The following is a 27,883-nucleotide window of genomic DNA, read 5'->3' on the forward strand; positions in this document are numbered from 1 at the left end:
TAATTATAATACTCTCGCCTCTGAGTCAGAAGGCAGTGGGTTCAACCCCCAAATCAGGACTCTGAGCTCACAATCCAGGGTGATGCTCCAGTGGAGCCCTGGCATTGTCAGAGTTGCCGCCCTCCAGATGAGCTGTTAAACCTAGTACACGTGAAGTACACGTAAATGACCCCCTAGCTCAACTCGAAAAGGGATGGGAGTTTCTCTCTCCCAGTGTCCTGGCCAACAATTCCCCAAATAAATTGGTCATTCTCCTCATGGCTGTTTGTGGGACATTGCTGTAAGCAAATTGGTTGCTGGGTTTGCCTACACAATAACTACACATTACAAAAAAAACTCTGAAGCACTTTGAGACATTTCAACATGATAGGTCGTTATATCAAATTCAATTATCCCAACACTATTTGATTCAAACTGACTCAAAATGCCAACAACTACTTTGTACTTCAATCTGTTCAGTTTAATCATGAACCGAAGCATCTGAGAGAAGTGGCAGGTCGGTTAGGAAACTGTTTTGACTGGTGAGGAACTATGAGGTCCAAAATTAAAAACCCAGTCCAGAAGCACCTAATCCTTTTCAGATTTTCCAAATGATACTCTCATGCTGGCACACATCATCACAGAGCAAGAAATCACAGCAATCTTTCTATTGGTTTGAAGGGTATATATAATGACAGGAATTGTGTGCACAGGACCAGACTGTTATAGTGATAATGCACAACTACACAGTATAACAGTGAGGGAGATTTCAAAGTTCTACAGTTTGGGGCAGTTTGTTACTGATTGTTGAAACGCAGGGACAGAAACTTAACATTTAACGACTAAAGGTAAGAATTCAAACCTGTTCCAAAATTGTCTGACCAGGAGCCGCTTTTCTGAATGTCTAGGAAATGAAATACCAGAAGCAAAGGTTTGGTGTTGTAATAATCCTTGCATTTGATATAGCGTCTTATCACGTTGTTGACACGTCTCAAAGCGCTTCACAGAATATATTATTAAGTGAATTGACTGTATATTCTGTGGGTGAAACACAACAGCCTGTTGCGCACAGCAGTATCCCACAAACAGTTGTGGATTGAGTGACCAATTTGTTTTTTGAGGGATTACCCCCGGAAACCAATCCACTAATCGACTAACAACCGGGTTCCTACTTACTGCAAGGTAAACAGATGCGTATGGAGTAAGAAAACTTGTCTAAGGTTTCTCCTGCTCGGGAATCAAACCCGGGTACTCTCGCTTGTGAGGCGAGTGCTCTAACCACTGTACCACGGGACTCCACTAGCTGAAATGGTTTTGAAGTAGATCTGAGATTGAGGTTAGATGTTCGACCTGAAAGCGTACACCCCGTCTATTAATACACATTCTTTTGGCAACACAAAATCTACTGATTGTTCCAAATATAGGAATAGGTCAAATACATCATGTTTACTCAATGAAGTTCCTCTGGCTTCAGGCAGGGAGGGTTATTCAAAGCTCTGACCTACATTAGAGTTACAGCTAAGAGCTGACTTTGTCTTGCTTGTAGGTTCATAACACACAATGTGGCAAAAAAAACCCACCCCTTTGAAGTCACTTTTCTCTGTTACGTTAGTGTTGTAGTGAAGACCTGATCATTTCTAGAAGCATCTCTTTATTTCGATTCAGTTTTACCCAAATAAGAGCATTCGGAGACTGTTTGCGGTTATTGAAAAGGTAAGATATGACTGTGGAGGTCTGAGACCCTGTTTGGCATGAAGGGTGCTATATAAATGCAAGTTGTTGTTGTTGCGTACATAGGAACAGGAGTAGGCCATTCAGCCACTCAAGCTCATAAGATCATTGCTAATCTGTACCTCAACTCCATTTACCCTCCTTTGCTCCATATCCCTTACCCGCACAATATTTATTGACATCAATCTTGAAAATTTCAATGGATTCAGCATCCACAGCCTTATGGGGAGAGAGTTCCAGATTTCCACTACCCGGTAGAGTGATTGGCTGTGAAGAGATTCACTGAGCTTTGCTGAGGGTTTTTGCTGAATCCACGTTTGAACAACAAGGATGAAGATGGAGATGTAGAGTGGTAGCATCTTACCAAAGATCTTGATTTACATCATCTCACCAGAGATAAACCAAGGCCCACTCTCCCAGTGTCAGCTATAAGTCGCCAAGCTGTGGTTCGCCAAGCCAGCCTGCTCCACATCCCCCACCCACCCCACCATCGACCAAGCTTTGAGCCACCCTCCTACTGCTACGTCCCTGCCCTCCATGCTCCTGAGCCCAACCCCCAGCTCGGGTCCAAATCCCTGACTGTCCAGTGACTTGGGACGTGCTTCTGATGTGAAAGGCGCTGTACAAATGTAATTTGTTTTTGTTGCTGATGATTTCCATCCACTGTTTCTAAGGGAAGATCAGTTGTGTTCTTGCATTCAAATCATTGGGAAACTCAGCACAATGAAAAAGCTGGCATTTACCCAATGCTTAATGCACCAGCATTAACACTTAAGGAATTATTGATGACTTGCAGTCACGTTATTTCTGAATGGAGAGCACTGGTCTCTTACTGGAAATGTCCTACTTCCTGTCTTCATCCTCTCCTCTGCCATTGCATAAGCTGTCCATCAAGAAAGTACTCGCAGGAACCGAAAGATCTAGAAATCTAAATTTAGCAGCAGAAACCAATTCGGCAGCAGCTCACTGAGAAACGCTTTATCCGGCAGTGTGTACGGTGGTGACTGAGGTATTGTGGCTGTCAGGATTTTTGCAGATCAAAAAGCATAGCAAAAAAAAATTCAGTCACAGATCAGCGGGTGCAGAATTGGCAGCAGGTAAGCATGGATCTTGAAAGCCTTAAAACAGGAGTTTTGGAAACCTATTTGCAAATGCTCTCATGTTGTCATTGCATTGATATTGCTGCTGTGCATCGGAGTGGGTATTTTAATACGTGTTATGGGAAGGCTAAGGGTGCTATTCCATTCTTTTTCCCTTCTTCACACAGCTAATTCGGCAGCCTTGTTCCTTTCAATCACTTGTGTTGCTTTCCTTGTAGATTTGGGCCCTTATTAGTTCAGCAGTTTGCTCATGAATAGGTCCCTGCAAATTACTGAGTCACCACACCAAGCGATGCTAATGTGAACAATGTTTATTAACGCCTCAGCCGGTGACTCTCCTCCTTGGGGGGAGGTAAGCGGAGCTGAACTGGCTCCAAGGTGATATGCTTGGCAACGGTATGTCAGAATCGAGCCAGCCCTCTGTGACGGTCTCTCGTCCGCTTCCCAAGCCAGGTGGGTCCGCAGTTTTCCAGGGCACTGCTGATGACAGCACAGCCCAGCCTGGCTCATCGGCAGGACTTGGAAGGCAAACCAGTCAGCCTGGGGGTAGGGAGTCATCCCACTCAGCTCCTGTTAACCCTGCAGCCAAAGCACTAACGGGTAAGGTGGTCCTAGCTGGACAAACAGCTGGAAAGCTTGCAAGACAGTGCTCTCAATGGCAAGTTATGAGGTTTCAGCTGGTTAGACTCCAGCAGTTACCCACTCCCCCCATCCCATAACCTGGTGCAATTCAGTCTTAACTTTGAGTTTCTTCAAAAAGCCAAAATAGGCTTGAAAATGTAAACTATTTAAGAATTTTCCCAAGTCTGGACCCTCCAAAATGCTGCCTAAATAGAGTGAATCTAGACTAAATTTTCCGGGGTTGGAGATTTCTTTGCTAAGGTTTAACATCAAAGTCGCTCACATTTATTTAATTACCCGGAAAATCCCTTTGAAAAATTAATACGATCAAAGAGAAAACATGGCTACTTGAGAGATCCTTCTGCCTCATTTCCAGCACATGGTCCCTGTAATTTGCGGTGAGATTCATCCGTGCGTGAAAGTGATTAATGAAAATTAATGCCGTAGTTAAAATTCACTGGGGACGATATCCATTTTATCTGGCCCAACATTCTGGGAATGTTTTATATAGAGAGAGAATAAAACCTACAACTAAATCTTTATTTGAAGACTGATTCCTGTTTCATTTTCATTCTTGCAGTTATTAATGCGTCATCATTTAAGATGGAGAGTTAGGCTGTTATATTTCTCTTGAGCCGAATATTCATTAAAATGTATGTACCGTAATAACATTAAATCATAACAAGATGCTTATAGAAATATTAAAGTCTACACTTGCAAACAATAACGTGCAAGAGTGAAGCTCGTTGGCACACATAACAACTGTTAAATCTTAATTTGTATGTCCTGAGAATTATCTATGCAAATATAATAATAATAATCCTTGCATTTGGTATAGTGCCTTTCACATCAGGAGGTAAATTTTAGCAATAATAAGTGTGTTTTGTTTCATGGTGATATGCTATGTTTTTCTCTCTCCCGCCCCCCCCCCCCCCTCACCCCAGCCATGAGGCCTGGATCAAAACTGATCTCCGTCGCCCAACTCCCAACGATTACAGAGGCCTACGAGGAGATGCTGCAAGATATCAGCAGCGCCTCACAGTGGCCAGGGAAATATTACATCCACTCGGAGGCTGCCTCGGCCGACGATTACCTGAGGTCCATCTGCCAGTTGGCAAATCCGGCGCTGGCCGCTGCCAGCAGCTCGTGTGACATTCAGCATATCAACAAGCTCAACCTCCTTGGCCAGGAACACGGCCTGGGACACGGCAAGGAACACGGCCAGGGACATGGCCTGGCCAAACTGCCCCGAGTCAACGGCCTCCCCTATAAAATACATTTAGAAAATAGCAGCCCCGACCGATTGAACATCTGCAGAGATGTCATACCCTTGGGCAGCATCACCTCCGTGTTTCACAAAACCAATGAGACCTCTTTACCTGCCAAGGCCAACCCATTGGAAGAACTTTATGGACAAGAAAATGGAGAGGGTCACCTGCATGTTTCTGTGAACAATTGCACGTACTCCCTTCACGCCAAAGCTATCGAGCAACTTGTGGTAGGTCGAGGGGCGACCACTGCGTCCGCAAAGCATGAGATGTTGATGAAGGAGGAGCATTATGTGGCCAGGGCCTGCCGCTTCCCGTGCCTCTCTCCCCCCAGATCATGGCGAGGGGAGAACGTTTGCTCCGAATCATCCTCACGCAAGTCAGATCCCAGTCAGGAGGGCGGCGACGTCCGTGCAAAAATACAACGGATCTCAAACGCCGGGGGTAACGATCGGAGGAATCTGGTGCCACTAAATGTATCGTGGTCTCAGCTCCCCATGGAAAAGGCGCCTAACGGCAATGCGCAGAGGTTCCTACAGAAAATTCAGACGAGGCCGCCAGCGGTGGTGGGAGATGTTAGAGGAGGGCAGTTGCCTGCTATGAGCCGCTTTGCTGACAGCCTGAGGAGCCTGGCCTATTCCCAGACCCGTAGAGCGAGTGGTGCTGCGGATAAGCAGGTCTCCATCAGCAGCTGGGTGTCCAAGTGCCGGAGTGCTTGGAAGGACACACAAAAGAGGGCCTGCCTGCTCCCCACCATCGCTGAGGCCTAACAACAAACGTCAACTCTCTACACTTCAACACAAATGTTCAAAATACAATAACAGACACCACCACCCCCACCCTCAACCCCCCTCACACCCCACCCCTGTGCTCCCCAGGCACTGCCCCCCCACTTCCAATCTGTCAGCTGCTTGTTTACCACATTTCAATGGTAATTGTTATCTTCCTGCTGCATGAAATTGTAACTTTTGGCATCAGGCTGCACATTTCAAGGTTTTTTCCCCCAAAATATCACTGAGTGAGAATTTGCATTGATGTTTCATCTTTTTGCTTTGGTGCTGTTCAGTATCGCAAATGTAACCTAAAGTATTGATCTCACAAATATTAATATATATATAACATAAATCGTTGCATTTGATATAGCGCCTTGGCACATCATTGAGACGTCTCAAAGCGCTTCACAGAAAATACTGTAAAGTGAATTGGCTGTATATTTTGTGGGCGAAACGCGGCAGCGAATTGCACACAGCAGCGTCCCACAAACAGTCGTGGATTGAGTGACCAAATTAAGGTCGATCCCTATTCCGTTGAGAAAATCCCCATCTCTTTAATTCTGCCATGGCACTTTATCGTATCAAAGACATAGTTACTGTTGTAATTTTTTAAAGAATAATCAATGTAAGTATTGTAGTGAATTAAGACATCAAAGCAGCACCACATACATTCACTCTCAAGAATATTTATAACCCTCTCATTTCATGTCGTGCCTATCAGATTGAGATGCCTCAAAGCGTTTCACGGGTAATTGCTGTTAAGTTTACTGACTGTGTATTTGTAGGCGAGCGCAGCAGCCAATTTGTGCAGGGCAACATCCTCCAAACAGTCATGTTTTAAACATTTGTCAATTACAGTGGAACTCTGATAATGCGTCACTCCAAGGGAAGTAGGTCAGATGACTACTTATCAGAGCTAACCAGTTATCCACAGTACAGTATCTCGAGAATACAAAGTACTTGAATAGCCAGGATATTGAGTGAGTAGTTATGTGGGATTGACTGCTTATCCCAGGGATGAGTTATTTGAGTTTCACTGTAGTTTTGATTTTCATAGTGCTGTACATTTTGTTCGTTTGTGCTCAGTATGTATTGCAGTAACAGAGGCATGTGTTACTCATGTAATTATGGGGCATTGTTGCTGTACTAGATATCACAGTATTGGTTGAAAAGTGTATGTGTGTGTGTCTAACTGGAGCCTGAATAAAATTGAACTGGAAACCACTTCTTTTTACAGGATCACTTTCTCAGCGTCGAGACCTCCTGTCTGCACAATCATCTTGCATTTCCAGTTTTTCTCAATACCTCTTTCACCATCTCTCTTGCCCACTGAAGTTTGCCCAACTAACACCAGAATTGCTCCATCTCTAACCCCTCCAGTGGATGCACGCAGTATTGCACAATATATAATCAAACAACACTGCAAAACCTGCAGCAAATACTGCACAGTTAGCTGATCCACTGAGAAAGTGGTTATACAAATCTAGAGAAAATCTAGGTTTATTTTTTAATTAATTTATTTCTGGAATGAAAGCTAAAATGATGACAGATTGCTTACACGCATTAAAAACTGGATTCACCTTTGTAAAATGTCTCTTTGCCTACAAAATGCAGTCACTCTACTTTGCACTATATCCTGTGAAGCGCTGTAGCAACGTCCTCTTGAATTGCAAGGTATCAAATGCAAAGAATATTTTATAAAATTTTTGGCCCATTTCATCTCATCCTCCCAAGTCCTCAGTATCCTGGTCAAGTCAAAATGGCTCGAACCAAAAGAAAAATCTAAATGGATTAAATAAAAACCGATTAAGACCGCAAAACCATTGTATTGGTTTACTCCAGAGACTTTTAATCAAGGTCATTGTTTAAAAAAATGGCATTTTTAATTCACCAACAAGGCCCAACATGCTATTTATTTTATCAAACCGAGTAAACTGGAATAATAGCTCACAGGCAATACATCAACACACGTGAAATAATTATAATAATAATCCTTGCATTTGAGATAGTGCCTTACTATGTCATTGAGATGACTCAAAGCACTTCACAGAATATATTGTAAAGTGTATATTTTGTGGATGAAATGCAGCAGCTAATGGCACACACCAGAGTTCCACAAACAGTTATGGATTGAGTGACCAAATCATAATTTTTTAAGGAATTATTGTCCCCGGAAAAGTGACCCGCCAATCGACTAACAACTGGGTTTCTACTTACTGCTAATAAACAGAGGTGTGTGGAGTAAGGAAACTTGCCCAAGGTTTCGCTCTGACTGGGAGTCGAACCCAGGTCTCTCGCTCGTGAGGCAAGTGCTCTAACCACTGAGCTACAGGAATAAATCTTCAGAACAGTTGTGAGAAACTTTAGCTTTTGATATCTTGTGTGTGCTGACATGACCCACGTGTGTGCTGACATGACCTGCGTGTGTGCTGACATGATCCGCATGTACGCTGACATGATCCGCGTGTGTGCTGACATGACCTGCGTGTGCTGACATGACCCGCGTGTGTGCTGACATGACCCGCGTGTGTGCTGACATCACCTGCCTGTGCGCTGACATCACCCGTGTGTGCTGATATCACATGCGAACCAAGACTGGGACAGACTGGGCACAGAACACAAACACAAACACTGAAACCAAACTCAAAAATTGAAGACAAGTTTTATTTTTCTTGAGCACAAATGCGATAGATTACAACACGGCTGAGCAAAGGCGGAGAGATCAGGTCATGCAGAAGGTCATTTCGGCGTTTGCAAACTTCAAGGAGAAATTTTTTTAAAAGACAGAAGAAATTTGAGAGTAAAGTGATAAAGTAATAGTAAGAAATTTGAACACGTGGAGATGGAATTTACAAAAAGGAAACGTTTGTCAGGGAATGAATTGTGAAGTGGATGATCCCACAATACGATTAAAGATATCTCTTTAAAATCATACATCTAAATAAGTGATCTGTTGCCGATTTTCATTTCCGACACATGCCACTTTCTGAGCCAATGCTTATTATCACCAGTTATACACAGCAATCATAAATAGAGATTTGTAGTCCCTTCAACCGTACACTTGTTAATTACAGCAAAATTGGAAAATGGCCACACTTAGGAACACAGGAACAGGAATAGGGTATTCAGCCCCTGGAGCCTGTTCCGCCATTCTATTGGATCATGATTCATGGCTGACCTGTATCTCAATTTTAAAAAATCCTTGCATCCTAAACATTGAAGATAATAATAATGAGATATAAGTGCTCCAAGTCGCTACCGCCATGAAGGACTCTATATAAATGCAAGTTGTTGAAATATTCAGCATTTTCTGCATTAATGTGAACATTTCACCTGCTTTGAGATGTCTCAACAACGAGATAATAATTATTATTATTCTTTGAGCTGGAACCACCCCTCCCCACCCCACTTCCCGCAGAAGTTTTAAAAGATTGTAATCGTTTTTTTGGTGGGTGGCTGGGTGGGTGGGAGGAGGGTATTCTTAATGGGGTGTTTCAGTAACCCTTCAGTTGAGAACCCTGCCTTACTGTCTGCACAATAATGAGAATAATCCTAATCCTTACATTTGTTATAGTGTCATGTCGTTGTGACGTCTTAAATCGCTTCACACAATATACTTTAAAGTGAATTGACTGTATATTTTTGTGGGCGAAACACGGCAGCCAATTGCACACAGCAGTGTCCCAAAACAGTCGTGGATTGAATGATCAAATTATTATTTATTTATTTTTGAAGGGGTTAATACCTCCTGGAAAGCGATTGGTGAAACGACTAATAACCGGGTTCCTACTTACTGCTAGGTAAACAGAGGCCTGTGAAGTAAGGAAACTTGCTTAAGGTTTCGCCCCACCTGGGAATCAAACCTGGGTCCTCTCGTTTAAAAGGCAGGTGCTCTAACCAATACACTACAAGACTCTACAATGCTAGCACTACCCAATTGAAACAATTGCCTTTAAGATTAAAGCTGCCATGTCTCAAAGTGAAATAAGCTCCAACCTGCGTTCCCCGGTTGAGGTGAAGTGACTCAACGGTCGAATTTACAATGAAGCCTCGTCCAGTTAACAGAGACACAAACAGGGAGAGATCATGCAAAAGATGCGTCAATAACAATATACAGCAAATCCAGAATCACAACACACACATTGATCTGTTAAAACAGACACTTCATAAACTATATGAAGTCTATAATCCAGAACTGGGAAACTCTTTCCAGAGCTTTTGCAATACAGAGACACATGCACACACACAAAACATAAAACAATGGGGAATATATTGCACCTCCATTGAATTTCACTGGCTCTTATAGGAAATGTACATTTTTCCACTGTACCATACAGGAGACATTGAGACATTAATTTGAGACATTAAACAATCATCTCACCCACAAATATACAGTCAATTCATTTTACATTATATTCTATGAAGCGCTTTGAGACGTCTCAAAGACGTGATAAGGCGCTATATCAAATGGAAGGATTATTATTATATCAAATACAAGGTTTATTACTATTAATCAAATACAATAAAATCTCAAGGCACTGCTTTTTGTCTGAATCAAATGCATTTCCAGGTTGGCAAATGTTATTTGGACCACAAAACGTTAAGATTTCAAGGCTGGTGGTGTTTGGCACCACACACACGCACACACAAAATAATTGAGATGCTTTCTGTCCATTTCAACTCGAATCCACCAAATTCAACAGGACATTCTGAAAATCGTACTTCTGTAACTGTAATTCTGTAACGTACAAGCACTAGATCTGATTTAGGACTTTGTTTGTTCTTTAAATAAAATCAAGTTTTTATTAAAGCATTAGTTACAAAAAAAATGACAGGGCTTGCACACGCTCCCAAATTCACATTTACCACAGAAGGTTATCAGGGAAGATCTCGACTCCACTGACTGACTGATGAGAGGACAGCCTCAAGCTGACTAGAAATGGCCTGTTAAATAGGCTGTACCAACCATTGAGATTGCCAGGTGGAAATCTAGCTTGGCATAACTGAGCCATATTCCCTGATGGCAGATGGTGCCGCTTATTCTTCATCCTCCCCCCACCCCATCAACTCCTCACCCTGCCTTCTACACACCCCTCTTCCCCTCTGCTCAACCATTGATGCCCATGCTTTCAGTCACAACCCGAATCTCCCTGGCTTAACCCCTCCCCGCCTGCCCCTTTCCCTCTCCTTGCCCATTTTCAGATCACACCTGAAAACTTTCCTTTTCAACTGTGTTACACTCACCTCATTTCCCCTCCCTCCCTGATTCAAGCTCCACCACTGTCAAGCGCTCCGAAGGGAAATATATAAATATACATGTTGTTGCTGCCCTTTCTTTTCGACCGCGCCTTTGGTCACCTTCCTCCCCCTCCCCCTGCCTCGGTCCCGAGATCTGTTACTGTAAAGCGCTCTGAGATGCCGTCCGGCGTGGAGGGCGCTATATAAATCCAAGTTGTTGTTGCTGTTATTTGTAGCACAAAGAATGCATGCATGGTTTAGTTAGCAGTTGGACGCATAGCGGTTAAAAAACCCCACTGACACACAGAATTGGTTCGAACACATTCAAATAGCGTAAGTTTCTCCTGGGACTGACACCCGGGGGCTGAGCCTGTGCCCATTCACCGAGACGGGTTCACAATATAATCTCTCCAGCCCGGGCTGCTGTTACATATGTGACATTTTCACAACATGTTTGGCCCATGCGGCATGAAGGAGTGCAGCACAGAACTTTCCGGAAGAATGGCTTTGCCGTCGTGAGATGTGGTCGCTCAGCCGCAGCGAGACAAAAAAAAAGGGAGCGATCGATGCAATTTCAGATTCAGCTGTGCCAAAGTGAAATTAAAGAATTGCATATTAATCGCACGTCACTGCGAATTTCCCTGGGAATATCTCTCACAGCTTAAAAAAAAACACCCAATTGGAGAGGCAAGGAGCAGCCCAACAATTGGAAAGTATTCAGTGCTTGAACTTTGAAACAAAACTATAAAATCTTGTGCAATTTGCTGAACTCACTTAAGTGCTTTAGGAGATCCTCCCGACATGAAAGGCCCTTCACGATATAAATGTAAATTTTTATTGTACTGTACCATTAATCTCTGCAATATGTTTTTTTTGGCTCTCTGCAATGCACCAGACCCCCTTCTGCTAAACACAGACATCTGTTTCTCCACAATTAAGCCAAGTTCACATTAACATATTTATTATATATAACAACATCTATCGTGATTTGCATTTATAATACATTTAAGACTGATTATTTACATCAGAATGAGTTGTGCTGGCCGGAGGGGATAGATGGCTGGAATGAATGAGAAATAGACAGGCTCGCAGTATGAGACACTGACATCAGAAACTATGACAAAGGAAGTTTGGGTGTTTTTTTTCTAACGATCATTTTGTTTGGTCAGCCAGGTGTCTGACACATTGCCATGCTTCCCTTAAGAGTATCCAAACCAAACTGAGAATTCCATGCATCCCTCCTACACATGGAAATTCCAGAGTTAAGATTGTATTAGGCGCAGGTTGGCAAGAGCCAAGGCTTGAGGACCCCAAGGTGTGTGGTGGAGTAACTGAAGGAGTTTAACCAGCTGAAACTGCATAGCTTGCCATTGAGATCACTGTCTGGCACGCTTTCCCACTGCTTGTCCAGCTAGGACCACCCTACCCGACAACAATAACAACTTGATTTATATAGCGCCCTTCACATAGGGTAGTGTCGTGGAGAGCTTGACAGTGGCGGAGTCTGATGCCGAGCCTGGGGGCTTTGGCTTGCAGGGAACCCTATCCATTCGGGATTTGGCTTGCAGCGCTAACAGGAGCTGAGTGGGAGGATTCCCTGCCTTTAGTGGTTATCTAAATCCCAGAGAAGATTACAGCTGTGAAACCACTGCTGAACTATCCTCTTGTTTTAGACCACAAAGACCTCCCGGCCCCTTGTGAAGGCAAAAACAAACAAACCTGAATCTTTTTCTCATAAACATTTCTACTTCTTTTTGTACCACTTTAAAGGATTTCTGTCCTAAAATCCATGAACTTTAGTGCTTGATTCATCAGAGCTCTTTGCTAGTACTGACCCACCCAAGACTAAGAACCCTTTGAATATGATTAGGTTCCTGAAAGATTTTGAAGATCGAGTTAATATGTTAAAAGAGTAATTAAATTAACAAACACAAGCAAAAAAACCCAAACACACCACCGTTCTTCGTGCGACAAAACAGCAGCTTGTATGGCGAGGCTATGTTGCAATGCAATGCCCAACTCATTGGAATCCCGATAAGAAAGTGGAAGATTTTCATTGTTCGAATGGAATGAGTGGTTCTACAATACAAACCAGTCTGCGTGTGGGTCAAACACATTCCCTACACGTCCACCAGGTTTCTTTCCCTCCCCACTTCTCCCCGGTCCCCAGGATCAATGAATTTGGTTCCACTTTTCATGCTACCTTGTAGTAAACTCGTCCATTCCGGTGGAGTACACTGCGTCTTGCCTACGCCTTGGCTCCTAGGTGGCATTCAGGAGTCCAAGCAGAGCACCCACTGCCCCAAAGTAACCCTGTGGTTAGGAGTGAAAGCAGCGAACACGTTGTAAGTGAGAGGGTGAACCTTTCTGCAAAACACCTAGAGCACTGAAAGTATCAAACTATTTAACAGTGGAATCACACATTGACGCTGCGCATGAACCTCGGGGCTTCGTATCACCCCCATCTTCGCCCAACTCCACTGGCTTCCCATCACACAGAGGATAAACAAGCAGCAAATGGGCTTTGCTCCACTCGGAGGCCCTGCTGTTGTGATTGTCTGTGTGGGAGTCTCTCGCCCTCTCTGTTTGTGAGTGTGTGTGTGTGTGTCTCTGTTTGTGAGTGTCTGTGTGAATGTCTCTCTCTCTCTGAGTTATCCTCACTCTAGTGTTTAAATCCCTTCACCCCCCCATCTCTCCAACCTGCTCTCTCCTCACAGCACTACCCGCTACCTCAGCTCTACTGGCTCTGGCCTCTTCTTTGTCCCTCGTATCCTCCACTCCACCATCAACTGCCGTGCCTTAAACCACTATACCCCAAAGCTATGGGTCGCTCTCCCTCCCTTTGCCTTGCCCTCCATTTCCCCATTTTCAGGTTGCGCCTGAAGTCCTTCCTCTTTGACCGTGCCTATGGTCACCTTCCCCCTCCCCCTGGCTCATCATCGGGCTCCACCAGTGTAAGGCGCTCTGGGTCGCTGCCCGGGGTGGAGAGCACTATATAGATGCAAGTTATTGTTGTGTTTATGAGTGTCTGTGTGAGTCTCTCTCTCTATGTGTTTGAGTGTCTGTGTGAGTGTCTCTCTCCTCTGTATGTATGTTTGTGAGTGTCTATGCCTCTTCTATATGTGTGTGTGTGTATTTATGTGTATCTCTGTGTGAATGTGTATGCATGTCTCTCTCTCCTCTGTCTGTGTGCGTATGTGTGTCTATGAATGTGTGTGTCACTCTCTCTGAGTATGTGCATCTCTCTGTGTCTGTGAGCGTGTGTGTCTCCCTCTGTGTCTGTGAGTGTGTGTCTCTCTTGTGTCTGTGGGTTTGTCTCACCATGCCTGAGTGTGTGTGTTTCTCCGTGTCTGTGAGTGTGTGTGTCTCTCTCTGCATCTGTGTGTCTCTCTCTTCATCTGTGAGTATGTGTGTCTCATTGTGTCTGTGAATCTCTATGTGTCTGTGTTTCCCTCTCCCTCTGGGTCTCTGTCTCTGTCTGCGGTGCTGGCCCAGAGAGGCAGGAGGTGGTGAGCTCCTGTAGCCTGTGCTGGTGTCACCCCCACCATCCCCACCCNAAAAAAATGTCCCATCCAGTTTTTGTTAAAGAAGCAATTCACAACAATCTAATATGTGCTATTTCCTTATGTTTTAGCTTTTATCAATAAAATGAAAAATGTAGGTTAGCAGTAAAATGTACCCAAACACACACCAACACACACACCAACACACACACACATACACCAACACACACACACCAACACACACACACATGCGCCGACACACACACCTGTCGACACACACACACACGCCCTGACACACACACATGCCCCGACAAACACACGCATGCGCTGACACACACATGCCCCGACACACATGCGGCCCGACACACACACACACGCCCCGACACACATGCACTGACACACACACACGCCCCGACACACACGCGCCCTGACACACACGCGCCCTGACACACACACACACGCTCCGACACACACACACACCCCGACACACACGAGCGCCGACACACACACATACCCCAACACACACACACACATGCCCCGACACTCACCGGCACACACATCAATACACACAAACACCGACACACGTACCTCGTGCTCAAGAAACAGTGCCTTCAGCTGGCCTCTCGACCAATAATCCAGTGCATACGCCAGGAGCTTCATTGACAGCGTGTTGACACGCAGGAAGTTGCCGACAAACACAACCCGGTTTATCTTCTACAGAAAGTCACAAAAAATAAACAAGCTGGTTAGCACCACAATCGGTCCCAGGCAGTGGAACAGAATGCTAGACTTCTATGGTTATATAGGCTGAGTGGAGCTGAGCGAGGATGGTGATGATGGGCTCTCAGATCCTGGGGCAGGAGAAAGCAGTATTGGGGTTGTGAAACCCTCTATAGCTAGACCCTCACTGTGAAAGGTTATATATGAAGGACACAGGCTACAAAGGAGAGGAAATTTACCGAAATCAAACAGAACGTTGCAATGGCCTGTTTATGGAGACATTTACTGTGCCTGTCTTAGGGAACAGCCAATAATACAACACTGGTCAGACTGATTTAAGGAGGGAAGCTGTGCATCTCATTGACAATAATGCTTTGAAATCGCCTTTCATCACTGCACACAGTGTAAAGCTGGACCTTCTTCCAATCCCATATGGCACAAAGTTTTAAAACTGTACTGCCAACAACTCCAGTCTCCTTATCTCCAACTCGGATCTGAAGTAAGGAGTCAAGTCAGGGTACAGTTGTTCTGTGGGCACGTCTAAGTACTGCCCCCTTTCAAGCCCACCGTGCGATGTCAAGCCTCTGTGCCTTCATAGCCCTGTACAATGCTGCTTGATCTTCACGTCACAAGGCAGCACTGTAAAGAAGCCGAAGGCACGGAGAACCACTGTGCTTTCTTGCTCGAACGGCAGCAGAAACAGTACAGACGTCATGAAGGCACAGCGATTGGTTTGACTGATTTTTCCTCAGGATAAGTCGCAAATAAAAACAGAACGAAGAATTCCCTGGAACACAAGCCCCCACCCTGCCCGCCCAGCCCCCGCTACTCCCTCTCCACTTTTGTTGTAAGGTAGCAGAGAGAAGAATTAGCCAGCAATGTGACCTACGACCCCCAGTAATAAAATATAATCCTTATCACGTCTTTGTTGAGTCGTCTCAAAGCGCTTCACAGAATATACTGTAAAGTGAATTAACTGTATATTTTTGGGGCAAAAATCGGCAGCCAATTGCATATAGTAGTGTCTCACAAACAGTAAGGCCTCGCTGGGAAGATGATAATAATAATAATAATAATCCTTGCATTTGATATAGTGCTTTTCACGTCGGGAGGACGTCCCAAAGCGCTTCACAGAACACACTGTAAAGTGAATTGACTGTATATTTGTTTGGGCGAACGCGGCAGCCAATTGCGCACAGCAATGTCCCACAAACAATCGTAGATTGAAAATGACCAATTTATTATTGTTTTTGGTTTTTGAGGGATTATTATTAGGCTCTGTGTGGTGTAAGGAAACTTGCCCAAGGGTTCGCCCTGCCTGGAATTGAACTCAGGTCTCTCGCTTGCAAAGCGAGTGCTCTAACCACTGAGCTACAGGACTCCACGATGTGTCACTTCAGTGGACGTAGTAGAAATTACCCAACATTAACCCACGTGGAGCAACCACGAGAGAGAGTGCAGACAAGGTTACAAAACGGAGGCCTCGAAATAAACAGCATAGAACATCTCACACTCAACACTGGGCTGCAGCACCATGAGCCCACACGCTTTGGAGGAAAATAATCGGTGGTTGCTGTACCTCATTGAGGGCACACATCTTTGCAATTGATCCTATATTGTTTGTGATGGTGACTAAGGTGGCTCGAGCCAGGTCCTCTCTGCTGACAGACTCCCGCTTCTCCCTGCAGATCATGTTGCCGAAGCTGCAGAACAGACAGAAGGGAACAGAGGCTGTGAGTATCATGTCAATAAGGCCCCCTAACCTTTAAACATCGCCATTCTCCTTCACAATGTATGCTGTTCCCAGACTTCAAAAAAACATCAAAACCCACCAAACTTTCGAGTTTGTTTTTCGGGTTTTTCCTTGTTTTTCTCTTAGATTAATAGTGAAGCTGATCTTATAGAATTTCTAAGTGGAATCGTTAATGCATCTTATAATGTAGTCTACTGACTGTGCATTTGTAAGCAAACATGGCAGCCAATTTGCACACATCAACAACAACAACTTGCTCTTATATAGCACCCTCCACGAAGGGTAGCGTGTCAGAGCGTTTAACAGTGGCGGAGCCTGACTCTGAGCCGGTGGAAGGGGGGAGGTGTCCATAAGCAAGGTTGAACAGATAAGTCTTCAGGGGGGATTTGAAAGAGGGAGGAGAGGGGGCAAGGCGCCCTATTGAGGGAGGGAGAGTGTTCCAGAGTTTTGGGGCATAGTGGCTGAAAGCACGACCTCCGATGGTGAGGCGGAGGGTGCGAGGGACGAGCAGGAGGCCGGTGCCAGTCGAGCAGAGGCGCCAGGTGGTGGACTGGGGAGTGAGGATGTCGGAGAAGTAGGGCAGGTGCCAGAGAGTGAATGGATTTGAACACGAGAGGAGCTTGAAGTCGAGTCGTTCAGTGATGGGGAGCCATCGGAGCCTGGCAAGAATTGGTAAGATGTAGACATCGATGTCGGATGAACAGCCACAAAGTGAACAACCGATTTTATTTAAAGCAGGGTGGTCCAACTGGTGGCCCGTGGGCTGATTTCTTCTGGCCCATCCCTCTTCCTCCATGTAATCCGGCCCACCCACTCCCTCCATAACCCACAAATGTTATGTTTCTGGAAGGGAAACGCAGAAATATTGGTTATATGGCCCGTGGACGTTTCTCAAATAGGGCATCTGGCCCTCAGCAATCAAAAGGTTGGGCCACCCTGATTTAAAGGATTGTTAGCCAGGACGCCTTGCGTGTGTGTCAATCGAATGTTCCTACCTAGATGCCACTGCCCATCCTGGCAAGCCAAAGCGCTCATAGTCTCCCCCATAGATATCCCGCACCAATTTGTCAGCATTGGTGCTGTCGCCTTTAGACGCCATTTCCAGAGCTTCGTCAAACGTCTCGCAGCCAGTCAGCAAACAGCACAGGCCCAGAAAGGTCCCGCCTCCTAAACTGAAAACACAAACATTACAATAACAACAGCAACAACAACATGTATTCTAATAGCATCGAATAGGAAGGTCTTCAGGCGCGACCTGTAGATGGGGAAGGAGGGGGCAAGGTAGATGGTTAGAACAAGAGTGTTGCAATATGTTGGGGCATAGTGGCTGAAAGCATGGCCACCGATGGCGGAGCAGAGGGCACAAGGGACATGCAGGTGGCCAGAGCAATCGAGTGGAGGCAGCGGGCAGTGGGTTGGGGGATAACCAGGTTGGCGAGGTAGAGAGATGCCAGGGCATGAAGGGAGTTGAAGAATTAGTGCAGAAACTGAGGCTGGATGAGGAAATCCTCGAGGTTAAATTGAAACCAATCAGTATTACCTGGTCCCAGTGACTCTCTTGTAATGGTCCTTGGAGTACACTGCTAATATGCTAACTCCTGAGCCAATGTTCACCACAAGCAGAGGGTATGGGTCGTCAAGATTGAACGGCATCTTCTGGCATTTCTCGGGGTCAGACGCATTCTCAAAGTAGTAGCACTCTGCCTGGCCATTGAAACTCAGAGAGTCGATATGCAAAAGGCCATTGACCAGACAGTCCAGTTCATCCAGTTTGTGTAACTGCAGATTGACGATCTGAAACCAATACAGTGCCATTAGTCTCATCGCAAGTCCCGTGCACGTGGTTAACAGACAAAACTTGGATTTATACAGTGACCCCCCACACAGGGTAGCATCCCAGAGCTTAGCTGACTCCTGAGCCAATATTCACCACAAGCAGAGGGTAAGATCATTAAGATTGAAAGGCATTATCTTGAATTTCTCAGGGTAACAATCCTTGCATTTGATATAGCGCCTTATCACGTCGTCCGGACGTCTCAAAGCGCTTCACAGGATATACCGTAAAGTACAGTGTATTTTGTGGGCGATGCAAGAGAGGTGAATGCGATTACTGCCACAAACAGCAAGTCAACTTTACACTGAAAAGAAACTGGGAGAGAAATCCCACTGCATTAAACATGATCGTGTGTTAATGTGTCAAGTCGTACTACAACAACAACTTGCCAATGCACACAGTCAGGAAGCCAGTCAGCTCCAGCGGCCTGATCTGACCTCTTTTTGTTTTGACCTTGTTACAACACAGGGTCTAATTTTATGCATCTGATTGTGTTATAAAGGGGATGCTGTGTGTGTGTGTGGAGTGGGGGCCTACATTTTGGCATCACGCTTCACTTGAAATAGCTTCAACTTTATTTTTCCAATGGTGAGTGAGGTTAGGCCTGCTCATCCCCATTTACTGAATTAGACCAAATCCATTTCACTTAAGGAACGCGGGTTGTCCCCGCAGACAAGCCCCAAACCCCCGCCCCCCAACTCTCCTAGGCCCTAAATTGTCAAGGACAATGCGGGCCTGAACCATGTCTTCATGACCACTTGAGCAGGTCAGGTGAGTGGATCTCCTCTCCTGAGCCTAGTGACCAGGTAAATAATAATAATCCTTGCATTTGATATAGAGCTTTATTGTTGAGACATCTCAAAGCGCTTCACTGGATATATTGTAAATCGGATTGACTTGTGTATTTTGTGGGCAATACGTGGCAGCCAATTGTGCACAGCAGTGTCCCTCAAACAGTACTGCACTGAGTGACCACTTTTTCTTTCTCAAGTGAGCTCTGCATTCCAGTCTCAGAGAGGAAGTACTGCAATACTGATCCCACCAACAGAGGGACGAAAGAGATTCAACTGAGCCAAGACAAGAGATCATTTCCATCATACACGCTAAGGGGGCTGCACTGCGTTGCCTCGCCAAACAATCTCTAGCCCCCTAGCCCGGTTACAGTGCGCCACATTAGTTTATCACTGCGATCTTACTGTGCGGAATTCCTCTTCAAACTTATAGGCGCCTCCTCCGGTGGCACAGAGCACGGTGTGGAGCGTGGAAAAGTTCTTATCTCTCCCCATCTGAATAAACGTGGGCAGGTCGTGGGTGGGGAAGCGGATAAAGTGCAAGTTCCCTTTGCGTCCAAAAAGGCTGAGGTTCTTCAGCTCAAGATGTACGTCTCGGATTCCTGTGGAGCCATAGGCTACATTGGAGACCAAGTATTTGCGGATGCTTTTCAGGCTCTCCACCTCCTCCTCTTCCTCCTCGGCGCTGATGTCGATTGGCTCGAAGTAAGTCAGCTTAACCAGCGTCCCTCCGATGTCCATCCCGAACCAGGGGAAAGCTGTCAGGAAAGGCAAATGGGTTAAACCACAGAACAGTTACTCTGAGAGTCGCCCACATTTTTTAAGTTAAAAAAACATATTTTTTAAAAAAATGTTAAAGATTGACACACCATCGTGTTTAATGCAGCGGTATTTCTCACTCTGTTTCTTTTCAGTGTTAAATTGAGTGGAAGCGAGAGAATCTGGATTTGATTCCCGGGCGGGCGAAACCTTAGTTAAGTTTCCTTACTCCACACACCTCTGTTGACCCAGCGGTAAGTGGGAACCCAGCTGTCAGTCAATTGGCTGATTGCTTTCCGGGGGATAATAATCCCTCAAAAAAAAATTGGGGTCACTCAATCCATAACTGTTTGTGGGACATTGCTGTGCACAATTGGCTGCCAAATTTCACGCACAAAATACAGTCAATTCACTTTACAATATAGTCTGTGAAGCTCTTTGAGACATCGCAACGTGATATGGTGCTATATCAAATGCAAGGATTTATTATTATTTAAGCTGGCGACATTGCGTGTCACAATACAACAACTTGCATTTATATAGCGCCCTTCACATGGGCAATGTTCCGGAGCGCTTGACAGTGGCGGAGTCTGACACCGAGCCATTGAGAGAGGGAGGTGACTGTAAGCATGATCAAAAAGGAAGATCTTCAGGGAGGATTTGAAGATGAGGAGGAAGGGAGGGGGCAAGGCGGAGGGATTGAGGGAGAGAGTTCTAGAGTTTCGGGACACAGTGACTGAAGCGATGGTGGAGCGGAGAGCACAAGGGACAAACGGGAGGCTGGAGCCAACTGAGCGGAGACAGTGAGTGGTGGAGTGGGTAAACAGATCAGATAGGTGGGAAGGTGCAAGGACATGAAGGGATTTGAAAACGAGTGAGAGGATCTTCAAATTGATCATTTGGGTAACTCTGACCAGTGGAGCCTGGCAAGGACTGGTGCGATTGAGGTACAGAGTTTTGTGTGAGTGAGCATCTGGGTGGCAGAGTTTGAATTAATTGGATTTTGTGTATGGTGGAGCTGGGGAGATCAGTGTGGAGGGCATTGGAATAGTCCAGCCGGGAAGTGACAAAGGGATGGACAAGGGTTTTGTCTGCATTGGTCTCAAGCATTATTACGACACATTCATTCAAAAAATGTTAGCTTTGGACCCTGAAAAATCTCAGAACAGGTTATTTCAGAAATTATCACAATCACTGACCCAATTCTGTCTTACAGTCAATAGTTCGGAAGCATTAAGTTAATCCTCCAGAAGTGTGCGCTGTGCATTTCTGACCAAACACTAAGTTTGGAATTAGGAATTGGTAAATTCAGAGTCTTTAAACAGTGCCTGTACTCATGCTGAGGAAATGGATTAGAGAGAGCAGAAATCTACTTATTAAGGCTTCCGAGTTTGGAATTTTTGTTTGTGGCTTTAATTACTGCTCATTGCAGGGAGTGTACAAAGTGCACATCAACCAGCTAGCACACAGTGATACTGGACAAGTAAGTAATCCAGACTTTGGTAAACAAAGTACAGTACAATACAGTACGTAGCACAGGCAACTCAAACAAAAAAAGGCTTGTGCAATTTGTCACATTGTTCATCGCCTTTATTGAGCATTTCATAGGTCTTAAGAGCAAAGTGCAATGTGAGTACCAAGCAGTGAGGCCCATTAAACCATTAAGTTTGCTGGATTCAACAACCGTGACAATAACAACATTTCTTACATTTGATACAGCGCCTTTCACATCAGGAGGACGTCTCAAAGCGCTTCATGACATACTGTGAAATAGAACGACCATGTGCGTTGTGGACAAACACGGGAGCCAATTGCACACAGCAGTGGACCACAAACAAATTTTTTTTTGTGAGGGATTATTACCCCTGGAAAGCGATCCGTCAATCGACTAACAACCGGTCCCTGCTTACCGCTAAGTAAACAGAAGCATGCAGAGTAAGGAAACTTGTTTAAGGTTTCGCTCTGCTGGGAATCGAACCCAGGTCCTCTTGCTCGCAGGGCGAGCGCTCTAACCCCTGAGCTACAGGACTCCTATTTGCAGGCAGGTTGGGGCAACAACTGCATATGACTGAAAAGTGAACAACTAATGCAAAAGTTTGCAGCAGAGTACAAAGTCTGGGTTACGTTTAACAGCAATTCTACTAATCGTAGGCAATAAGGGCACAGGAATGGGAATAAGTCAGGCAGTGGCTGAACCTGTTCCGTAGGCTTGATAGGCTGAATGGTCTGTTATCATCAGATTTCGGACCCAACCTTACACATTGAATTCACAGTAAACTTGAAGTATTAAATAACCATTATGAAATTGAGTACATACACTGCAATTGCGTAGAGTACAGTATGTGCAATTAAACAAGATTTGGAACAAAACCGAGGCCCATAACGTACTACGATTTGCATGGAATTTTTAGGTGTTAAAATAATTACAATAATTAATAATTCTTACACTTGGTATAGCGCCTTATCATGCCGTTGAGATGTCTTAAAAAGTACTTCACAGAGTATATTGTAAAATAGACTGACTGTGTATTTTGTGATCATAAGGAGTATTAAAAAAGAATGCCGTAACGAAGTACTTTGGACTTGTATACTCTTTGGGCTGGGAACGGAACACACCCATTTAATTACTGTTTGGTTAACAAATTCCACGACCTTTAACAATTATTGACAGTCTGTGCAGGAGGCTAATTACTGTTTTATTTTAAAAGCGTTGTTTCAGGATTGACAGTCAAACTGGACGCTGCCAAAGCCAGTCTTTGTAATACACAGCTAAATACAAATGTTTTGCACCTCAAGATATTCATATAAATCCATTCATCAGATAAGCCTTCTGTGCTGATTAATACTTTCGGAATCAGTAGATTAATATCTTTAGAGATTGCAAAGTTAAGTCCGAGAGCATTTATTTACAAACTGTAAAACCACACAATTGTGCCTTACGGACTACTTCATAGCACAAACTGAAAATTTCCTCCCCAAAATACAATAAACCTTGCATTTGATAGGGCGCCTTTCACGTCAGGAGGATGTCTCAAAGTACTTCACTGGATAAGTGCAGTGACTGTGTATTTTACGGGTGAACTCGGCAGCCAATTTGCGTACAGCAATGTCCCACAAACAGCCATGAAGTAAATTTCAGGGGATTGTCGGTCAGGACATTGGGAGAAACTCGCTTCTATTTTCGAGTAGTGTCACAGGATCTCTTAATGTCCACCTGAACAGGCAGAGACTGGCTCTCTGTTTAACATCTCATGTGAAGGATAGCACCTCTGTCAATGCAACACACCCTCAGCCCTGCAGTGGAACGTCAGACTAGATGATGAGATTCAAGGTACCCATGTGGGGCTTGGACCCACAAACTTTTGACTGAGCTGACAGCTGAGTTCAAGTGCTGTGCTGGTTTTAAGCACCTTTTGAGCCAGACTGAGATGCACATTCATGCCATGAACTCCAGAACACATCAGGCCAAAGACGAAAACAATGACTGGACGGAGGGAGGGAGGGTGGGTGAGGGTAACATTTTGTTGAAATCTAATGTTGCTTTGCTTCAGGGAAAAAATTATAAATTAGGTGTTTAAAACCAGCGCAGCACTTAAACTCATAGTAACAATGCAAACAAACAGCGAGTCAGCAGATTGAGCCAGACAGTAAATCCTACTAATACATATAATGCTTAATCTCATAATCCATTTAAAAGGGGCAACTCTGGATTGTTGAATTTTCTCCCATCACTCTCTGTAAATGCAAATGCGCTTCGTAAAACGGGGTGGGGGTGGGGGGGTTCGGTGTTGGAGGTTAAGCCACTTACATAGCAAATGCAAAAAATGTTGGCTTTGAACAAAACAAATCCTACCTACTTGATGATTTTCGATCTCCCGATTTCTTGAAACATCAGAATCAAGCCTCTCCCTTTTCTTTTGGTCAGCCAAGTGTCTGACTCATACAGAAACCCATCATACTCAAGAGTATCCAAACCAAACCAAACTGAGAATTCCATATGTTCCATCGACACATGGAAAGCCTATAGATAGACTGTTGGAATGGGATGCAGGCTCTTCTAATCTGACCTGCCTTATAATGTGAAAGGTATATCATATTATCCTATATAGAGGGGAATCTACTCCACTCAATTCACTTCTGTGATGTACTGTGAAGTGGAGCGGACATGTGCATTGTGGGCGATTTGTTTCATCATCAGACTTGGTGGGGAGTGTTTGGAGAGAGGGAGGGAAGGGTTAAAGACATTAAAGTTAAATCAATTTACAAGTGTGTTTCACTCCCTCGATATTCGCTTTAGTTTTCTGTCCCAAGGCTTCATTCAAAAATGCAGCCCGAACCGAGCTCCTGATATCTGATATACATTTCTTTTTCAGAGGCTGTCTGACAAGTTGTGGAATGCCACCAGTGCCGTTTGTATTTCAGCCCTCCAGCGCTTTTGTCCTCCCCACCTCTTTTATTTCAACAGAAACATGAATGCAAGTTTTTAAAACTTTCAAGCTCTCTGAGACCCTGCCCTGCGTGAGAGGTGCTTAAGTTGTTATTAAGAATAATCCTTGCATTTGGCGAGGGGAGGCATGGACTTTTCAAAGCGCTTGCAGGATTTATTGTGAAGCGTATTAACTGTGACTATTCCGTAGGCGAATGCAGCAGCCAATCTGCGCACGGCGATGTCCCCCAATTGTGATGCAAGGCATTTTTTAAAAAAAATCACAACCAGAATAATTTTACAAAGAACCTACAACACCAAAACAGGCAATTTTGGGCCCAGGTAATCAATGACAGTTTGTACACTCCTCATGAACCTCCATCCATTCTAATACTCCCACACACATATCTCTCTTATTCCACCTCATCTAATTAATTGCAGAACATGTTTTGTGTAACCTCAACAGCCCCAAGGGTTTATAATATATATTAGAGAGAGAGTGGAAGGAGAGAGAGAAGAGAGTCCTGTAGTATATTGGTTAGGGCACTCTCCTCGCAAGCGAGAGAACCTGGGTTTGATTTCCGGGCAGGACAAAACCTTAGGCAGGATTCCTTATTACACATGCCTCTGCCAGAAGGCATTCGATAAGGTGCCGCATAAAAGATTAGTCCAAAGGATAAGGGCCCATGGAATTGGGGGGAGCATATTAACATGGATTGGGGAATGGTTAACAGGTAGGAAACAAAGAGTAGGGATAAACGGGTCCTTTTCGGATTGGCGGGATGTGACTAGTGGAGTGCCACAAGGATCAGTCCTTGGGCCTCAGCTATTTACCATCGACATCAATGATCTTGATGAGAACATCGAAGCTAATATATCTAAATTCGCAGATGACACAAAACAAGGAGGAAGTGCCGACACAGAGGACGACATTAAAAAAATGTAGCGAGACAGATAGGTTAGGTGATTGGGCAGGTAGGTGGCAGATGAAGTATAATGTAGGGAAGTGCGAAGTCATCCACCTCGGTAGCAAAACCAGTAGAGCGGGTTATTTTTTAGAAGGGGAGAGATTGGAATGTGTTAGTTCCAGAGGGACTTGGGTGTCCTTGTACACCAATCACAGAAAGTTAGTCTGCAGGTGCAGCAGCAATTAGGAAGGTGAACGGTATGTTAGCATTCATTATGAAAGGATTAGAGTATAAGAGTAGGGAAGTCTTGCTGCAACTGTATAGGGCCCTGGTGAGACCACACCTGGAATACTGCGTCCAGTTTTGCTCTCCTTATTTAAGGAAGGATGTACTTCCTTGGAGGGGGTGCAGCGTAGATTTACTAGGTTAGTGCCAGGGATGAAGGGGGTGAGTTACGAGGATAGGCTGACCAATTTGGGCCTATATTCTCTAGAATATAGAAGAATTAGAGGGGATCTTATAGAAACCTGTAAGATCATCAAAGGGCATGATAGAGTAGATAGTGGGAGATTGTTTCCCCGGTTGGAGAAACTAAAACCAGGGGTCACAACCTTAAAATCAGAGGCAGCCCTTTCGCACTGAGTTGAGGAAGAACTTCTTCACTCAAAGGGCAGTGAATGTATGGAACTCACTACCCCAAAGGGCTGTTGACGCTCAGTCCTTGAACATATTCAAGACTGACATAGATAGATTTCTTATTGCAAAAGGTATTAAGGGATATGGGGATAAGGCAGTGTCAGGTTATTAGCTGGAGTTTGATTAGAAGATCAGCCATGATTGAATGGCGGGGCAGGCTCGAAGGGCCGGATGGCCTCCTCCTGCTCCTACATGTTATGTTATATGTTTACCTAGCAGTAATTAGGAACCCGGTCGTTAGTCAAATCGCTTTACCAGGGGTAATAATCCCTTCCCCCAAAAATAAAATATTGTCACTTCAATCCATGACTGTGTGTGGGTCGCTGCTGTGCGCAATTGGCTGCTGTGTGTTGCCCATCAAATATAGTCAATTCACTTTACAGTATATATATTGTGTGAAGTGCTTTGAGACGTCTCGAAGATGTGACCAGGCACTGTATCAAATGCAAGGATTATTATTATGGCAGAGTGGGGGTGTGGTGGGGGGAGAGAGAGCGAGAGAGAGAGAGAAAAGGATGGAATAAAACGCAATTGGGTGTGTGTGTACATCAGTTAGTGAACAGTAACCGCAACTGAACACCGAGCCGGTGAGAGGCAGCAATGGCCAAAAAGAATGACTGTTTCAGTCGCGGCCATAGCACTGTTTCCAACACACACTCACACTCACTCACTCACTCACTCACACTCACTCACTCACTCACTCACACACACACACTCACACTCACTCACTCACTCACACACACACTCACACTCTCTCACTCACACTCTCAGACACACTCACTCACACTCACTCACTCACACTCACACTCTCACACACACACTCTCACACACACACACTCTCACACTCACTCACACACACACACTCACACTCACTCACACACAAGAGGAATCTCGGGGGTCGGATCTGTGCCCAAACCAGTGACCAGATAGTGGACTGTGTCCATTTCACCATCTCCCGCCCTGTGAGCACAGAGAGAGAGAGAGAGAGAGAGACACAGAGGGGACACAGTAATCCGCACCTCCTGAACCCGGTGACCAGGAGACGCGGTGCAGATTAAAGGGTATTTGAGAGCTGAAGGATTGGACCGTTTCGCCATCTCCTGTCCCTCAATGTGGTCAGTAACCCCGAGACCGCGGAGCGCAGCGCTCTGCACTGCGAGTGGACGGAGCGGTGGAGTCGGGAGGAACTTACACGGTTTTTTGGCGTCTTTCATCTTCATCTTCCTGCAGCCCCGGGGCTCCTCTCCTCCTCCTCCTCCCTCTCTCTCTCTCTCTCTCTCTCTCTCTCTTTCCTCCTCTCTCTCTCTCTCTCTCTCACTCTTTCCTCCTCTCTCTCTCTCTCTCACTCTTTCCTCCTCTCTCTCTCTCTCTCACTCTTTCCTCCTCTCTCTCTCTCTCACTCTTTCCTCCTCTCTCTCTCTCTCACTCTTTCCTCCTCTCTCTCTCTCACTCTTTCCTCCTCTCTCTCTCTCTCTCCTCTCTTTCCTTCTCTCTCTCTTTCCTTCTCTCTCTCTTTCCTCTCTCTCTTTCTTTCTCTCTCTCTCTCTTTCACTGTTTCCTTATCTCTCTCTCTCTCTCTCTCACTCTTTCCTTCTCTCTCTCTCTTTTTCGTCCTCTTTCCCTTTCTCTCTCTCTTTCCTCCTCTCTGTGTGTCTCTTTCTTCCCCTCTCTCTCCTCTCTCTCTCTCTCCCTCTCCTCTCTCTCTCTCCCTCTCCCTCCCTCTCTCCCCCTCTCTCCCCCACACAGGAGTGATGTGTTCGGCTTCTTCCTGGACCTCAGTTTG

The 27,883-nt window shown here is 45.0% G+C and overlaps 2 protein-coding genes across 3 annotated transcripts; one reads left to right on the plus strand and one right to left on the minus strand.

The window, feature by feature from the left end:
• The first annotated feature begins 565 nt into the window (after positions 1–565).
• Positions 566–5,823, plus strand: LOC103186477. Of its 2 annotated transcripts, none has more exons than XM_007905544.2 (2): positions 566–827; positions 4,376–5,823. In XM_007905544.2, exon 2 carries the CDS (start codon positions 4,378–4,380, stop codon positions 5,467–5,469), a length of 1,092 nt encoding a protein of 363 aa, XP_007903735.1. In that variant the 5' UTR covers positions 566–827; positions 4,376–4,377; the 3' UTR covers positions 5,470–5,823. The 2 variants fall into 2 exon arrangements, with proteins under 2 accessions (XP_007903735.1, XP_007903734.1); XM_007905543.2 differs by lacking the exon at positions 566–827 and adding an exon at positions 2,509–2,807.
• A 6,440-nt stretch (positions 5,824–12,263) lies between these two features.
• On the minus strand, positions 12,264–27,372 carry LOC103186478 (pantothenate kinase 3). Its single transcript, XM_042340132.1, has 7 exons — positions 27,293–27,372; positions 19,717–20,069; positions 18,227–18,480; positions 17,682–17,858; positions 16,513–16,636; positions 14,802–14,927; positions 12,264–13,023 (listed from the first exon to the last, which is right to left on the minus strand). Exons 1-7 carry the CDS (start codon positions 27,318–27,320, stop codon positions 12,973–12,975), a joined length of 1,113 nt encoding a protein of 370 aa, XP_042196066.1. The 5' UTR covers positions 27,321–27,372; the 3' UTR covers positions 12,264–12,972.
• Positions 27,373–27,883: the final 511 nt, after the last annotated feature.

This window comes from Callorhinchus milii, unplaced genomic scaffold, assembly GCF_018977255.1.
Source record: "Callorhinchus milii isolate IMCB2004 unplaced genomic scaffold, IMCB_Cmil_1.0 Scaffold13, whole genome shotgun sequence".
Lineage (NCBI taxonomy): Eukaryota > Metazoa > Chordata > Chondrichthyes > Chimaeriformes > Callorhinchidae > Callorhinchus > Callorhinchus milii.

What these genes read in the sequence shown, in the direction of transcription:
- LOC103186478 (XM_042340132.1), bottom strand. Translation starts at nt 27,320, where the DNA reads ATGAAGATGAAAGACGCCAAAAAACCGT. An exon ending in GAAAGACGCCAAAAAACCGT is followed by an intron (nt 20,070 to 27,292) that starts GTAAGTTCCTCC and finishes CTTTCCTGACAG; the next exon opens with CTTTCCCCTGGTTCGGGATG. An exon ending in TTGAAGAGGAATTCCGCACA is followed by an intron (nt 18,481 to 19,716) that starts GTAAGATCGCAG and finishes TATTGGTTTCAG; the next exon opens with ATCGTCAATCTGCAGTTACA.
- LOC103186477 (XM_007905544.2), top strand. Translation starts at nt 4,378, where the DNA reads ATGAGGCCTGGATCAAAACTGATCTCCGTCGCCCAACTCCCAACGATT.